Source organism: Bufo gargarizans, chromosome 7 (genome assembly GCF_014858855.1).
Source record: "Bufo gargarizans isolate SCDJY-AF-19 chromosome 7, ASM1485885v1, whole genome shotgun sequence".
NCBI classification, from domain to species: Eukaryota; Metazoa; Chordata; class Amphibia; order Anura; family Bufonidae; genus Bufo; species Bufo gargarizans.
Window position 1 is genome coordinate 24,694,177 of NC_058086.1, and position 16,995 is coordinate 24,711,171.

General features: G+C 43.8%; 1 protein-coding gene across 1 annotated transcript in view; it reads left to right on the plus strand.

Annotated features, from left to right (window-relative positions):
* Window positions 1-16,995, plus strand: part of LOC122944123 (tubulin monoglycylase TTLL3) — a 55,947-nt gene that overhangs the window by 27,609 nt on the left and 11,343 nt on the right. The window contains 11 exon segments of the mRNA XM_044302352.1: window positions 4,171-4,237; window positions 4,446-4,550; window positions 6,927-7,027; window positions 9,348-9,525; window positions 9,922-9,983; window positions 12,200-12,328; window positions 12,640-12,754; window positions 13,780-13,881; window positions 14,682-14,871; window positions 15,961-16,109; window positions 16,410-16,653. Of these exon segments, the coding sequence (XP_044158287.1) occupies window positions 4,171-4,237; window positions 4,446-4,550; window positions 6,927-7,027; window positions 9,348-9,525; window positions 9,922-9,983; window positions 12,200-12,328; window positions 12,640-12,754; window positions 13,780-13,881; window positions 14,682-14,871; window positions 15,961-16,109; window positions 16,410-16,653 (1,442 nt within the window).

A 16,995-nucleotide genomic window follows, 5' to 3' on the forward strand; every position in this document is an offset into this window, starting at 1 on the left:
CCCCGCTCCGTTCCTGGTGTTCCGGAGGTGGGACCCGCACCTATCAGACAATGGGGGCATATCCTAGCGATATGCCCCCATTGTCTGTGATGGGAATGCCCCTTTAAAGGGGTTTTTCCGAGACTTTTATACTAGGTCATCAGTATCTGATGGATGATCAAAAGGTTGATCGGCGGGGGTCCCAAGTGTCGGACCCCCACCCATCAGATACTGATGACTTATGCAGAGGAGGAAAGTCTCGGAAAACCCTGTTGAACTCCATCCTTCTCTCTATTCCCACGTCTGCCGATTATAAAATTATCACAAGACACTAAATTCTGCTCCATCAGTTTATTACTGAACATCTCCTGCTGCTTCGGGATACATTGCGCATCGATGGTGATTGCGGGTGGTTCGCGGGAAATGTTCTTCTCCTTCTTCGCACCCATCGCATTTAGTGACGACGACGTCTGCGCCTGTGAACTGTAACAAGAAATAAAATGGAGGATTACAGCGAGTGCTGCCTCCCCGTCCTGGGGATGATATACGGTATAATAAGATACGATACATTTTATTGATCCCGAGGGAAATTTCAGTCTCACAGCAGCACAACACAGACATGTATCACAGCAGACGGTATAATCCCATACATCAGGACAGGCGGTACAATCATACAACAGTCACTTGAAGGATTTCATGCACACAACCGTATGTATTTAGCGGTCCGCAAAACATGGATCAACGAAAAATACTGATGACGTGCATGTGACATTCGTATTGCATCCGTTTATTTTTTTTTGCTGATCCATTGTAACAATGCCTATCCTTGTCTGGAAAACAGACAAGTATAGGACGTGTTCTATCCTTTGCGGACATACGGAAACAGAATGTACACAAAGTCGTTTCCGTTTCCCATTGAAGTGAAGGGATCCGCATTGGCCGCAAAAAAAAAAAACGGAACAGACACAGCAAGAAAATACATTTGTGTGCATGATCCCTTAGGTAGTTGTTATACATTCACATAGCAGTCGGCACGGACGATTTCCAGCATCTTTATTTTTCCACCTTAGACTCATGCACATGAACGGCGGCTCGGGTGCGGACCAAAACAACGGCCGTGTGCATGAGGCCTTAGTTGTAGATAGTTAGCCTGGCACCACGCCACAAAATCCGACATCAACCTCCTCCTCACCCGGCCTTCCCAATACATCCGACTACCACAGAGAATTTTTGGAGGTGGCAAAAATCTGATTTATACGGAAACTCTGCAGCTCCCCGAGGGGCACCTACACTGCTCAATAAACCGCCAGACTCTGCTGCCCCGATCCGTACAAACTGCGGTCTGTCTGACAGTCAATTATCCAATTTATCATCCTCTCGTCAACCTTCATATCAGTCATCTTCTTGCGTAGTAAGGCCCCATTCAGACAAGCGAGTTCCACGTTCCGGACTCGCAGCGTGAGTATGCGGCAGCTCCCGTCCTGACCTCCCAGCACTGACGGGGTCGCATAGCATTATATTGATTTATGATGCTATGTTACCCTTAGGCCCCTTTCACACGAGCAAGTTTTCCTGCGCGGGTGCAATGCGTGAAGTAAACGCACTGAATCCTGACCCATTCATTTCAATGGATCTGTGCACACGAGCGTTGTTTTTCAGGCATCAGTTCTGCGTTGCGTGAGAATCGCAGCATGTTCTATATTCTGCATTTTTCACGCAGCCCCGGCCACATAAAAGTGAATAGGGCCGCGTGAAAATCGCATTGCATCCGGATGTAACCCTGGATGCAGTCCGGATGCAATGCGTTTTTCACGGATGGTTGCTAGGAGATATTGTTTGTAATTCTTCAGTTCATTTCACGCGTGTGAAAAAAGCATCAAAACCGATTTCTACAGAATCACACTGACAGCTTTATGTCACTATGATTCTGTGGAAAAAAGGCCATGCAGAGACACACAGCATTATAAATCATGATAATGCCGTGCGCTCCTGCAAGTCCAGAGCGGAGGATCACACTCACACACGGAGCGTGATTCCCGCAATGGACTCGCTCGTGTGAAACAGCCCTATGGGTTACGTAGCACCATAAATCAATATAATACTATGCAACCTGCTCAGTGCTGGGAGGTCAGGACGGGAGCTGCCGCATACTCGGAGCATGTTATTCACTCGTCTGAAAGGGGCCTATGAGTGGCTGTAAAGTATCAAACGCACTAGAGAAATCAACGCACGCACAGTGGTTCCATCATTGTCATATGGCGGTACCTGTTCTTTTTTGGTGCTTATAGGCGCTGGTCCTCCGGTATCTACGTCGCCTCCGAGGTGCGCTGCTGACTCTCTTCCTTCTAGTTGGCATGGTGATGTTGTATCGGTATCTTCCTCTAGCAAGGAGCAGATTGCAAATGGCTGCCGGGCGCCGTGCACGCTTTATATACCCTGTGACATCAGAGCTTCCATGACATCACATGCTTTATATGGTCATTTGGCCACTCCGTATAGCCAGTGACATCACAATGGTCATAGCGTTTATAGGGGGGGGGGGGGGGGGGCCGAGTGCCTGGCAGTTGTTAATAACTTGCTCCTTACAACTAGAAGATGATGCCCATTGATAATGGACGAGGAGCATCGGGAAAGTCGTAGATGAATGTGTGCAGTCCGGCTGACCTGTATATAACGCAGTCATGAATGCTGCAGTACTAGTATATATTATCATATCCGGTGGTTGCTCCTGACGCAGGCGGCGATGGGTGCGTTACCCACCCATTTTTACAGAAATGACGTTATGCAGCCATCAATGACTGTCGGATGCCTTGCGGCAACTGGAGACGTTGCATGATGAACAGGAGGAGCAGGATTTGGTGTCTTCTGATGATTTTATGATTAAAATGGTTTCTTCAGATCGGAAAATGCCCACTTGTAAGAAGGGTCTCCGGACAATATGGCAATCATTAAGGGGTCCTTCATTAAGACCGGCGTTTTAGACGCCGGTCTTAATAAGCCCCTGTGCCGGCGGTGGCCCCTGTGCTGGCGGTGGATCGCCAAAGTTATGACGAGGCGCCGGCCTGTATATAACTTTGGCGTATCCACCACCGCTTCTAAATCTACGCCAGCAAAGAACTGGAGTAGAAAATGATAAATCAGATGGGCCCCTCTATTAACTCATTGTAACCCCGAGTAGGGTGTATCATGACGGGTTTATTAGACTGAATAATCCTTTTTAGGAAATTACCTACATTTCGAAATCCGATGCTATTTCTTCATTCCCCCAACGGCCCTGCTATTTGTTGATCACTATTGCAAGGGATTATTAGTGATGCAACTTCCTCATGTATGCCGGAAAGTAGCTATTAACTTTATTTATGACTTAAAGGGGTTTTCTGAGTGTTTAAAGGGGTCCTCCAGTTACATTGATATATAACTATTAGATCGGAGCTGCCAGTCGGGCATGCGTTTGGGAGCTCCATTCATTTTTATGGGATTTCCAGAGATAGTCGAGTACAACGCTCACCTATCTCCGAAACTCCCATAGAAATGAATGGAGCAGCCAGGTGCATGCTCGACCGGCTGTCCTGTTCATTTCAGAGGGGGTACGGGGCCCTCATTCTCTTGATCAGTGGGGGTTCCCAGCGGTAGGACCGCCACCAATCTAATAGTTAACTTAATGTATCCGAATGATCTATCCTCAGGGTCTGACTCCCGACAACCCTGCTGATCAGTTGCCTCGAGCACCGCAGCTTCTTCTTAGGCCAGTGATGTCATGTTCATCGGTCACATGGCCTAGGTGCAGCTCAGTCCCATATAATTAAATGAATGGGGCTGAGCTGCAATACCCATCACAGCCACTATACAATGATGGTGCTGTGCTTCGTAAACTGCGAGGAGACCACAGCACTCGCAGGAGCGCCGCAAACTTTTCAAACAACTGATCGACTGGGGGTCTGGGCGTCGGACCCCCCCCCACCACTGATCACCTATCCTGAGGACAGGACATCAGAATGAAACACTTGGACAACCCCTTTAAAGGGATAGATCAGGGGTTACAACTCCGCAGTAATCGCTATATTCAGCTTCTATCTGCCCCTTTTTGGCTTGTCCCATGAAATCTATCTGGGCTGGATAACCCTAAACCTGATTTGTTGCTGCCGCCATCTTGTATATATGTAATATGATCGTATTTTCTGTATTACGCAGCCCGCACCTAAAACACAGGATCCGGAGGGAGAAAACTGTGACAAAACAGAAAATATGGAGGGAACAGGTAAGTAAATTCAATCTTTTTTTCACATCTGTTAATCCATGCAGAGGCCACTTTAAATATTAAAGGGGAACGCCCCTATTTTTTGCTACCCATGAAATAGACATCCCACAGAGTTGCTTCCTTTTAATTGCAAAACTGCCGTATAGATCAGAGAGCACAAATCGCTTTTTTATTTTCTGTGCAACTTCTGCTTGTACCCAATTATTAGGGATATCCGGAAGACCCCAGACTCAGTGCGAAGGACAAGAGAAGACGTCTAATGGAAACCTGAGAAAGAAACCCCACTCTGCGACTGAGAAGCACAAACCAGATGGTAAATGTCCCCCCTCTTCTGGTGACTACTTGCATTCCCCATGTAAAAACTATTCTGGAGCATCTATGTGCCGCTCCTCTTTTATTCCTACTAGAAGTTATGAATAAATTACCAGCAGTTTGCAATAAAGTTCCAGATGGATGTTACTAGTTGGGGGCGTGTCCCTGCACACCCCAGCTGGACCTTCATTGCAGACTGCTAGCAAATCATGTATAACTTCTAGTAGGAATAATAGAGGAGTGACACAACACAGAGTGTCCACCTCTGCCGCCACCACTCCCTTAATTATCCCCATTGCATGAATTTACATATATTTGGCGTGATCAGTACTCTCCGACCTGTGGCTCTCCTTTTGTTGCAAGAACAAAATCCCATCATGCACAGTGTCCGGCTCAGATACTGGGAGTTGTAGTTTAATGACAAAGCCATAAGTTGGAAACCTTTGATTTATACTATAGGTCTACATTGATGGGGGCAATTGATGAGAGTTGTAGTTCAGCAGTAGCTGGGGGTGGCCGCAGGCTGGAGACCACTGATATCAACACTTTCAGGGAATTATGAGTTAAGGGGAGGGGTCATCAGTCACATTCAAGTGAATGGGCCTGGGCTGCAATACCGAGCACAGCCACTATACATTGTACGGCGCTGTGTTTGGTAAACTACAAGGAGGCTGTGACCCTCACTGGTGTACCGCAGCCTCTTCAAACAGCTGATTCGCGAGGGGGATGCGGTGCTGGAGTCAGACCCCCACCAATCAGATACTGACCTATCCTGAAGATAGGCCATCAATATTGTGCTCCTGGAAAACCCCTTTAGGCCTCTTTCACACGAGCGTGTCCGGATGCGTTGCGGTAAACCCGCGCGAGTAGGTACCCAATTGCAGTCAGTTTTGACTGCGATTGCGTTCCGTTGTTCAGTTTTGCACTGAATGTGGTACCCAGACCCGAACCCGGACTTCTTCACAGAAGTTCAGGTTTGTGTTCGGTGTTGTGTAGATTGTATTATTTCCCCTTATAACATGGTTATAAGGGAAAATAATAGCATTCTGAATATAGAATGCATAGTACAATAGCGCTGGAGGGGTTAAAAAAAATAAAAAATATATAACTCACCTTAGTCCACTTGTTCGCGCAGCCCGGCATCTCTTCTGTCTTCTTCTTTGAGGAATAGGACCTTTGATGACCTCACTGTGCTCATCACATGGTCCATCACATGATCTTTTACCATGGTGATGGATCATATGACGGACCATGTGATGAGCGCAGTGACGTCATCAAAGGTCCTTTTACTGTGCACAGCAAAGAAGAAGACGGAAGAGATGCCGGCTGCGCGATCAAGTGGATTAAGGTGAGTTATATTATTATTTTATTTTTTTTAACCCCTCCAGCGCTATTGTACTATGTATTCTGTATTCAGAATGCTATTATTTTCCCTTATAACCATGTTATAAGGGAAAATAATAATGATCGGGTCTCCATCCCGATCGTCTCCTAGCAACCGTGCGTGAAAATCGCACCGCATCCGCACTTGCTTGCGGATGCTTGCGATTTTCACACAGCCCCATTCACTTCTATGGGGCCTGCGTTGCGTGAAAAACGCAGAATATAGAACATGCTGCGATTTTCACACAACGCGAAAAGTGATGCGTGAAAATTACCGCTCGTGTGCACAGCCCCATAGAAATTCATGGGTCTGGATTCAGTGCGGGTGCAATACGTTCACGTCACGCATCGCACCCGCGTGGAAAACTCACTTGTGTGAAAGAGGGCCTCAGGCCGCCTACACATGTTGCAGTTTTTCCTGTGCAGATTCCTGTGCGGAAAAACCACAGCGTAGTACAGTACCAGCACAGTAGTACAGTACTAGACAAATCTCATGTACACTTTGCCGATCTTTTTCTGTGCGGAAACTGACCTTATGGCATGATTGATGTAAAGAATGTACCTCACACGGATCCAGGGATCTCCCCATTCAATGCTCTGACTGTTCTGCTAGATTTATTTCAGGCTAGCAAGTGGGGGGGTCCTTTCTAAATATTTAAACTGAGTGCGTGCGACCACCTCAGTGAAGTGGACAAGAAATAAGGAAAAAAACAAACAGCAGGTGGCGCTACACAGATACATTTTATGGAATAGCTTAGTAGCTTTACTACATTTTTAATTAGATGCAATTACAAAAGTATTCAGATCCAGGGGCTGGTTTGAAAAACGTAAAATAATTTTTTGTGGCATAACACCTTTAACTTGCACGCTTGGACACAAATTTTGAGCGTGTCACCCCCTCCTGTTTTCTACGGCCACCTCCTCAGTTGATATCGTCTTGCAGAGCGGCGCGGTTGTAGATAATAACCCTGACATCTCTCTTGTGTGCGCACAGTGACGGCTGCAGAAGGGCGGGTGCGCAAGATAATTTATAACACCATGATTAATCCAGATCGCCTGAAACTTGCCAAGCTCCTGGTGGAAAAAGCGATTAAGGTCAGTGACGTGCATTCGGCATCAGCACAAAGTGGAAATCTTAAGGCCTCTTTCATACAAATGATACGGATTGGCTCAGGATGCGTTCAGTGAAACTCGCACCATTTCGCCAGCAAGTTCAGTCAGTTTTGGTTTGATTTGATTGCGTTCAGTTTTTTAAGCGCGGATGCAATGCGTTTTTCATGCACGTGAAAAAAAAAAATGAAGGTTTACAAACAACATCTCGGAGCAACCATCAGTGAAAAACACACTGCACCCAGACTGCATCCAGGTACATCCGGATACAATGCGTTTTTCACTTCTATGGTGCCAGGGCTGCGTGGAAAACACAGAATATAGAACATGCTGTGATTTTCACGGAACTGAACTGATGTGTGAAAAACAACGCTCATGTGCACAGACCCATAGAAATTATTGGGTCAGGATTCAGTGCGGGTGCTATGCGTTCAGTTCACGCATCGTACCCACGCGGAAAACGAGTTCGTGTGAAAGGGGCATACGGCTGTATTACACTGGCCGATATTTTGTTGGCGATCATCTTGCAGTGTAATAACGCCGCCGATTGCCCAATGAACAAGCAAGCACGTTCATCAGCAATTCAGATTTTTAAGCATGCTTAAAAATCTGCGCTTGCGGGCGGCAGATGGTGCTGTCTAATAACGATCTTCCGCCGGCAAACCACTAGACAGTATAGGGACGAGCGATGGCATAGCGATCGCTCCTCCCCGTGCTGCTGAGGAAATCACTGCATTTTATAGCAGCGGTCTCCTCTGCTAGCTAGCAAGTGATTGCCAGGAGGGAATCGCTTGCTGATCTGCCGGTCTAATACAGACTTTAGGAGCGATTGATTTCCTCTAGATTAGAATTAACGATCAGCTATCTTTTTTTGAGAAATAGCGCCACTTTTGTCCATAGTCTGTGTCTAGTATTGCAGCTCAGCCCCATTGCCTTGAATACTGCAAAATTAACACAGACCCCTGATTCCAATCTCAGATAAGGCCTCTTACACACGAACGTGATTTCATTCCGTGTCCGTTCCGTTTTTTGCGGACCATAGACGGAACCATTCATTTCAATGGGTCCACAAAAAAACGGAAGGTACTCTGTGTGCATTCCGTTTCCGTATTTTCATTGCGCAAAAAAATAGAACTGTTCTATTAGGGGCCAGCTGTTCCGTTCCGCAAAATACAAAATGCACACGGATGTCATCCGTATTTTTTGCGGACCGCAAAATACATATGGTCGTGTGCTCAAATACTTGGGTAGGGAAAGGGAAAAACGGCCAAAGCTTGTGCTTTAAGTACAGCTGGCCTTGGTATAAGGGGCAACTTGGGCATTACCCCTTTAGCATTTGAGTTCTGCCTGAATCTTAGTGCAAATAGATGGGGGCTCCAGAGGTTGGAAAATATATATTTTTTAATTGGTCTTTATTAAAAATTTGGAGCCCCTTTCTCTGTACAGCCTTGAGATTCTCTAGTAGCAGGCTCTGTGTTATGTTTATCTTTGATTATCTTTTATGCTGTGTTCCTTATCTTTGATCTCTGACCTTATAAACATTATATCATTATAGCTCAGCTCTTATCTTACTGATAAGAATATATGTGGCTTTGTAAGTGTTTTTAAGCTAATTATGAGATAAGGATTATTAGATGACGGTACAAAGTAAAAGTGAAAGTACAATTCTCACAGCTAGGCAGAAGTTAACCCTTATGACAAAGCTGCTGACTATTTTTTAATTTAAAGACCAACTGAATTTTTTTTAATTATTTTAAGGCCAGGCCAAAATTAGTAAAATGGCAATCATAAATATTTTTTTAGTCATTTTGAGATTACGTTTTTTTTTCAATTGGCCTTAATAAAAAATATGGCGTCCTTTTTTCTGTACAGAAAAGAGCTTTTCAGATTTTCTCTCTTTTCCGTCACTTGGGGAGCTGATGGGCTCCTTATCGCTGCTCTCTGGCATTATAAACACTCATAGCTCAGTTCTTATTTGATAAGAATGTGGCTTAAATAAGTGTTTATGACCTTTTAGTCGTTTAGAGATAAAGGTTTATTAGAAGACCGGCATAAAGTGAAAGTACTAGTCACACAGTTAGAAAACCAGTTAACCCCTTGTGACAGAACGGCTCAATATTTTTAATAAATACCAATTGCAAATATGATTTTTAGCCATAAATGAGTAAAACGCAATTATAAACAAAAATTGAAGGTGTTCAAAGCCTTTAAGTATGGAGAGGGGTGAGACAAGACTTGTCCTTTTCAGTGTCTATTTAACAGGTTTTTCTAATACTTTTCATTCTTTTCTAATAACCAAAATCAGCAAAAAAAGATATTCAGTATTCACGGCCCGTACCCTGTGATACGCCATTGCCTGCGGAGAAGAGGATGGGTGGAGAAGAAGCTGCCTAAGGTCACAAAGGCTTCCCGGAAGAAGGAAAAGGCGGCGGATGAAGAGAACGAAGAAGACGATGGGGATGGAAGTGGAAATGATGATGACGGTATGTAAAATGGGAAAACAAGGGGAGATTCTTAAAGGAACTCAGAAATGTAATGTCAGAGGACAGTCCAATAAATTAATCAGCATTTATTAGACACCCCCCCCCCCCCGGCTCTCTCAGGGTATAGTCATGGTGTATATGCTACGGATTTTTTGCCGCAGAATCGCGCCATCCTGTGTGGCCCTACCTTCAAAACGTGAAACATTGTAGCATCACCCTAATAATGCATTCTAGGTTATGTGACATCACTGGCCCCACCCCCTGAAAAAAAATTAACCAATCCGCACACTGAATGAAGCATGGCGCACATTTGCATTCACGATAACGCTGGTTTCCAGGATTTCAACAAGGTTTTCACAAAAGGAACTCATGAACAAACCGCAATTCATTCCCCAGATGATGACGCTGAGGAAGAGGAGGAGAAGGACGAGGATCCAGATGGCACCTACGATCTCATGGTAAATGTAATGCTATTGATCAGTTCAGGCACCCCCACCGATAAGATCGCGGGTTCACATCATCGTTACGAATTCCGTTATTGCTTTTGGTTATAACAGAAAATAACGGAATTTCATAAGACGGAATTCAAAACGGAAATCTTTAGAGCCATTCCGTTTTGATCCGTGATAATAGAGGCCTATGGGCAAACATAACGGATCCGTCTGGTTTCCATTATGCAGGACGGAAAAGAAAGTCCTGCCGACGGATCAGTTATTTCAAAGTAGGATTATGAGATGGCTCACCCCCTGGACACTAATTGGGAAGGGTGCGCCTGCAAAGAAGGTTACACCCAATCTTCAAGGAAAATGTACATAGAAATAGAAAAGTAGCAGGGCACACCTACACTTGGATACACATAGGAGATTTAATTAAAATTTGATTTATTCAAAGAAACATAAAATATAAAATATACATAAAACTAGATTAAACAAATATTTGCATGCTATACATTTAATAGTATTAATGAAGTAAAATGATGAAAATATTTGTAATCCTGGAATATGGGGGATATAGGAGGATTGAGGGGGATAAATCTTCCTAGAGCTCTATTTATCCGTAATGCCGCGCTCACAGAAACAGGTCTAAATATTCAGCTCTTTTTGCAACTCCGAAACGCGTTTGGTGAAAGAAGATCCCATGAAATTGAATATCCAACCGGAATATTGAAGCGCTTCATACCGCTAATAAGGAAGGGGATCGGCATCAAACAAAAATTGGCAGGAGAAAATCAAAGACTGATTGCCGTAGTAAATCAACCTGCTGCTTGACTAGAGCACTTTGCAGGAATTTTTACCTACAAATTCACAACTACGACACTCCTGCAATTGATGACCGAAGATCCCTGGATCCATATCCCGGAAATCGCATCACCGTCTGCAAGCGCAACACACGTGGGACGCCACGCTAATCGCAACACAGCCGGCATAACCTTACGAAATCGTGAGTAAAAAACTACTGCTGAACTGGTGTATATGCAGACAGTGAGCCCTGGGACATTACCGAACTAAAGGTATATGAGTGATAGATCACCCACCTTCATTCGAATATACTGAAGTCACCGTGTAAAATCTATCTTGCAGCTCTTGAATAATACGAACTATGCAAAAAGAGCTGAATATTTAGACCTGTTTCTGTGAGCGCGGCATTACGGATAAATAGAGCTCTAGGAAGATTTATCCCCCTCAATCCTCCTATATCCCCCATATTCCAGGATTACAAATATTTGTTGTATTATAGTGTGCTTTTCATCATTTTACTTCATTAATACTATTAAATGTATAGCATGCAAATATTTGTTTAATCTAGTTTTATGTATATTTTATATTTTATGTTTGTTTGAATAAATCAAATTTTAATTAAATCTCCTATGTGTATCCAAGTGTAGGTGTGCCCTGCTACTTTTCTATTTCTATGACGGATCAGTTATGTTTGCCCACAGGCCTCTATTATGACGGATCAAAACGAAATGCCTCTAAAGGTTTCCGTTTTGAATTCCGTCTTACAATTCCGTTATAACGGAAAGCAATAATGGAATTCGTAACGCTGATATGTGGAGCACAGTGCTGTCCATTGTATAGTGGCTGTACTTGGTACTGCAGCTCGGTCACATTCAATGGAATGAGACTGAGCAACGTCATGGCTATGTGACCGATAGACGTGTTGTCAAAGGCAGAGGAAGAGGCAGCAGCGCTCATTCAAACCCTACAGTCCCTTCCAGCAGCTTATCCGCAGGGAGCGCCAGAGTCCTCCCCAGTGATTAGATATTGATGACCTATCCTGAACATAGACAACCCCTTTATCATATAAGGATTAGGAAGCTGTATAGTATACAGAAGGCGCCATCTAGTGGAGAAACTGAGTGCCAGAATTTTGAGAATCATAACTTTTTGCCAAGCAATCTATGATTTATTAGCATGCACGCACTGCTTGTCTGACCAGACATTATCATGTCTCAATGTGGGTGAGATAAGCAGCTGCCAGACACCATAGTCATAAACCAGTGATTCCACCTCTTTGGAGAAGAAGGCCACCGATGCATCATTTACAGACAGACATTTTCCTGTCCAGCCCATTCAATCCCTTGTCCTATCAAGGACGGCAATGCAGGAGACCGGGACGTCAGACGATGACATCATATAACTATGTGCATTTTCTGTATGTTCTGTCACTTCAGTCAAGACTCGTCCGCAACGAAATACCCTATTTTATCTGGACAACCCGGCGAGACGCTGTGGATGGCAGGTTCCTGAAGAAAGATCAGATGATGAACCATTATGCCAAAGCTGGCTCCTTCACTACCAAGGTGGGTCCTCAGGATGGGTTTACTGGATCGTGTCGTAATAGGTAGGTTAACCTTTTAACAGCATTTTACATACACAGTATAGACATAAGCCACATCAGAATTATCAATTGGTTGCCACTGGAAACAGTCGACAAGTTGTCAGACACACAGCTTCCTGCTTAGCTGAGCTCCTATAATGGCAGGGGGGCACTTACTTTTTCTTACATCACATAACCGCACAGTTTCATATACAGGGTTTCTAAAGGAATGGTTAGTTGAAATTGACTTGTAATAGACTCTTTCATATGGGGCTTCTGGTGTCATTCCTCCAGGTGGGCCTCTGTACCAATTTAAGGAACCTCCACTGGTTTGACGAAGCCGACCCCGATTCTTTCTTCCCTCGATGCTACAGGCTGGGAGCCGAGGATGAGAAGAGGGCATTCATTGGTATGATTATTGGGCACATTAAAGAGGTTTTCTGAAAGTTTTTTTTTACTGATGACCTATCCTCTGGCTAGGTCATCAGTATATGATGGTGGGGTCGGACACCCGGGATCCCCGCCGATCATCTGTTTGAGAAGGCACCAGTGCTCGCAGTAGCGCAGCGCCTTCTTTCTTCTTACCAGGCACAGCGCCGTGCATTGTATAGCGGATGGCCTTGGTATCGCAGCCTCATTCACTTCCGAATTTGGACTGTTACATGTAAGAGAGCCCTGTGGACGGGGCCGTCAGACGACGGGCAGTTCTCATACATCATACATGTATAATAGACCCCTCCCCTGAGTAGTAATATTAGTATTATTTTATCCTGTCAGCTCCTAGTGGGTGGGACATTTGAACTTTATGAATTAATCCTTCTTCTTCCTAGTTAATTTATCCCACACAATTTACAATAGTAAATGGAAAATTAGACACCCTGAGGGGGTGGAGCACGACACAAAGATTCAAAGTACACATTGCTCTGTGCCGTGCCCATCCCCCTTAGGCCCTACACTAGGTATAGTGTATATGCTTTACTATAATATATAGCAGTGGTGGCGAACCTATGGCACAGGTGCCAGAGGCGGCACTCAGAGCCCTCTCTTCAGGCGCCCTGAAAAAAGTCTAAGGCGTACCAATATGCCTTATGAATCCTTAGGCGCAGGGTGCACTATGAACGGCACTGGCAGCGCACTGTGTGCAGGCAGGCTATTATGCCTAAATGATAAGGTACATGGAGGATATACTATACTGGACTGTAGTATTCAGGTTAAATTGCCGTGTTTGCACTTTGCGATAAATAAGTGGGTTTTGGGTTACAGTTTGGCCACTCGGTCTGTAAAAGGTTCGCCATCACTGATATATAGGCATTCCCTAACCAAATCCTTAAGCTTATATGGCATTTATAGTTCTAGGATAAGCAGGTGACTGAAATATATGGATAAATGGAGCGTTCTGTTGCAAATTACGGTCTTACATGTTCCTTGTTTTAGAGGATTTCTGGCTGACGGCCGCTCGGAGCATTCTCAAAAGAGTGGCAGCTGGACAATGGGACAGAACTCTTGACATCCAGGAGAATACACCTACTGTGAATGGTAAGTAGGGAGCATGGCTTTAGGGTGGAAGGGGAGCTAAGTTTGCACTTAGGGCTCATGCACACGACCGTGTGTTTTGTCTGCTTCCAATGCGCATTTTTTGTGGCTTGGATGCAGACCCATTCATTTCAACGGGGCTGCAAAAGATGCAGATAGCACATGCACGTCCGTTCCGTGGCACCCACGAAAAAGATAGAACATGTCCTATTCTTATCTGTTTGGCGGACAAAAATAGGACATTTGTATTGAAGTAAAAAAGGAAAGGGCAGCATTCACACAGTCGGGATCCATGTTTTGCAGATCTGCGATTTTCGGGCCACATGACCCTAATGCGAATCTTCAGTTTTGTAGCCGGTTCCACTTCTCATGTGATCTTCCAAAAACTGCACACTTAGGGTTCATTCACACGACCGTGGTTTTGTTCCGCATCCGTGCCGCATTTTTTGCAGATTGGGTGCGGACCCATTCACTTCAATGGGGCTGCAAAAGATGTGGACAGCACTCTGTGTGCTGTCTACTCTGTGTGCTGTCTGCATCCGTTGCTCCGTTCCGTGGCCCCGCAAAAATTATAAGTCATGTCCTATTCTTGTCCGTTTTGCGGACAAGAATAGTCAATTCTATAATGGGCCGCCTGTTCCGTTCTGCAAATTGCGGACGCAAAACACAGCATGGTCGTGTGAATGAGCCCTTATGCTGAGGATTCCTGCATGCTATAAGCGAATCTGGCATCTGGTCCCATTTAATGTGCATGCGATCAGCAGGATCACCACCAGCTGGACCTTCCTACTACCTTTCCTTAGATAACAAAAGAGGAAACAAGAAGCGCGGAGGTTGTGTCCCCAGTCACATCATCACAACAGCCATCAAAGCCTGCGAGGCCTATCTGAACAGCCTGGAACATGATGATATTGACTTAGAAACAGCTTCATCTTCCATCATGACAGATGCATCATGGGAGGAATTTCTGCACAGCTACTATCAGGTCATTCAGTAAGTGTAAGGGTTATCGATTGTGTTCACTAAGAAAGGTGATGAAGGAAATACACCATATATACAGTAGTATACAAAAAGTGCTCAGTAATGCACCATAGTGCTCCCCCCCCCCCATATATACATGAATATCACCACTATAATACTGCCTCCTATGTACAAGAATATAACTACTATAATACTGCCCCTATGTACAAGAATATAACTACTATAATACTGCCTCCTATGTACAAGAATATAACTACTATAATACTGCCCCTCTCTACAAGAATATAACTACTATAATACTGCCTCCTATGTACAAGGATATAACTACTATAATACTGCCTCCTATGTACAAGAATATAACTACTATAATACTGCTCCTATGTACAAGAATATAACTACTATAATACTGCCCCTATGTACAAGAATATAACTACTATAATACTGCCTCTTATGTACAAAACTATAACTACTATAATACTGCTCCTATGTACACGAATATTACTACTATAATAATACTGCCTCCTATGTACAAGAATATAACTAGTATAATACTGCTCCTCTGTACAAGTATATAACTACTATAATACTGTCTCCTATGTACAAGAATATAACTACTATAATACTGCTCCTATGTACAGAAATATAACTACTATAATACTGCTCCTATGTACAATAATATAACTACTATAATACTGCTCCTATGTACAAGAATATAACTCCTATAATACTGCTCCTATGTATAAGAATATAACTACTATAATACTGCTCCTATGTACAAGAATATAACTACTATAATACTGCTCCTATGTACAAGAATATAACTACTATAATACTGCTCCTATGTACAAGAATATAACTACTATAATACTGCTCCTATGTACAAGAATATAACTACTATAATACTGCCCCCTATGTACAAGAATATAACTCCTATAATACTGCTCCTATGTACAAGAATATAACTACTATAATACTGCTCCTATGTACAAGAATATAACTACTATATATATATATATATATATATATATATATAGACAGAGAGAGAGAAACATGTGTGTTTAGCATGACGCTACATTTATATACTCATTTGTCTTCTTGCAGTGAAGGAGCGTCCATTGAGCATTCTTTCTCATATATGGATCAGTGCGGTAACTTATTGCAGCATTTAGCTGAAGTGAATCCGCAGCTGGAAATTGAAGGTGACAGGAATATCTGGATTGTTAAACCAGGTGCCAAATCCCGTGGAAGAGGTGAGAGCTAATTATTATAATGTATTTTTGGAAATCTAGGTGACACCAAATGTGGCCATCATTACAGCTTTCACAGGGGCTGTGACCTAATTTTCCTAAAACGCTGATTGAGGTATATATCTTTGTATAACGAAGCAGACTTCAGTAACACTGCCTTCATTTCTGTGAAAACTGTAACGGTGGCCATAGCGTTTGTCAAAAATCTTCAGAAACCAAGACCTCTTCTGATGACACCGCAGATCCTTAATTTTACAGGTCGTTCCCCTTTCTACTTCATACTCCTTGGCGTTTTCTCTGCAGGTATTATCTGCATGGATCGCTTGGCAGAGATTCTGAAGCTGGTGGACTACGATCCCATGATTGTCAAGGATGGAAAGTGGGTGGTCCAGAAATACATTGAGAGACCGCTACTCATCTTCGGCACCAAATTTGATGTGCGTCAGTGGTTTTTGGTGACGGACTGGAACCCTCTGACCATCTGGTTCTACCGGGAATGCTACGTGCGATTTTCAACACAACCATTCTCCCTGGAGAATCTAGACACGTAGGTTAGCTTGACATACTAGTTCTTAATTCCTAAGATGGTTAATTCTAGAGTTTTGTCGCTACCTAGACTTCCCACTTCTTATATTAAGTAGTGTCAGGTTGGTTGGAAGCCAAAGTTGTTGGCGTTTTCCCATCTTCTGCTTGGGTCTCTAGTTCTTCTGTGAGATCAGACCAGATGGGCTAGCCTTCACAAATACCAATGAACCTTGGATGCCCATGATCCTTGTAAAGTCACTCAGGTCCCCTGTGATTGCCCATTTTATCTGCTTACAACACATCAACTTTGAGCACTGACTGTTCCCATTGTACCCAATCTCCTACCCCTTGACAGGTGCCATTG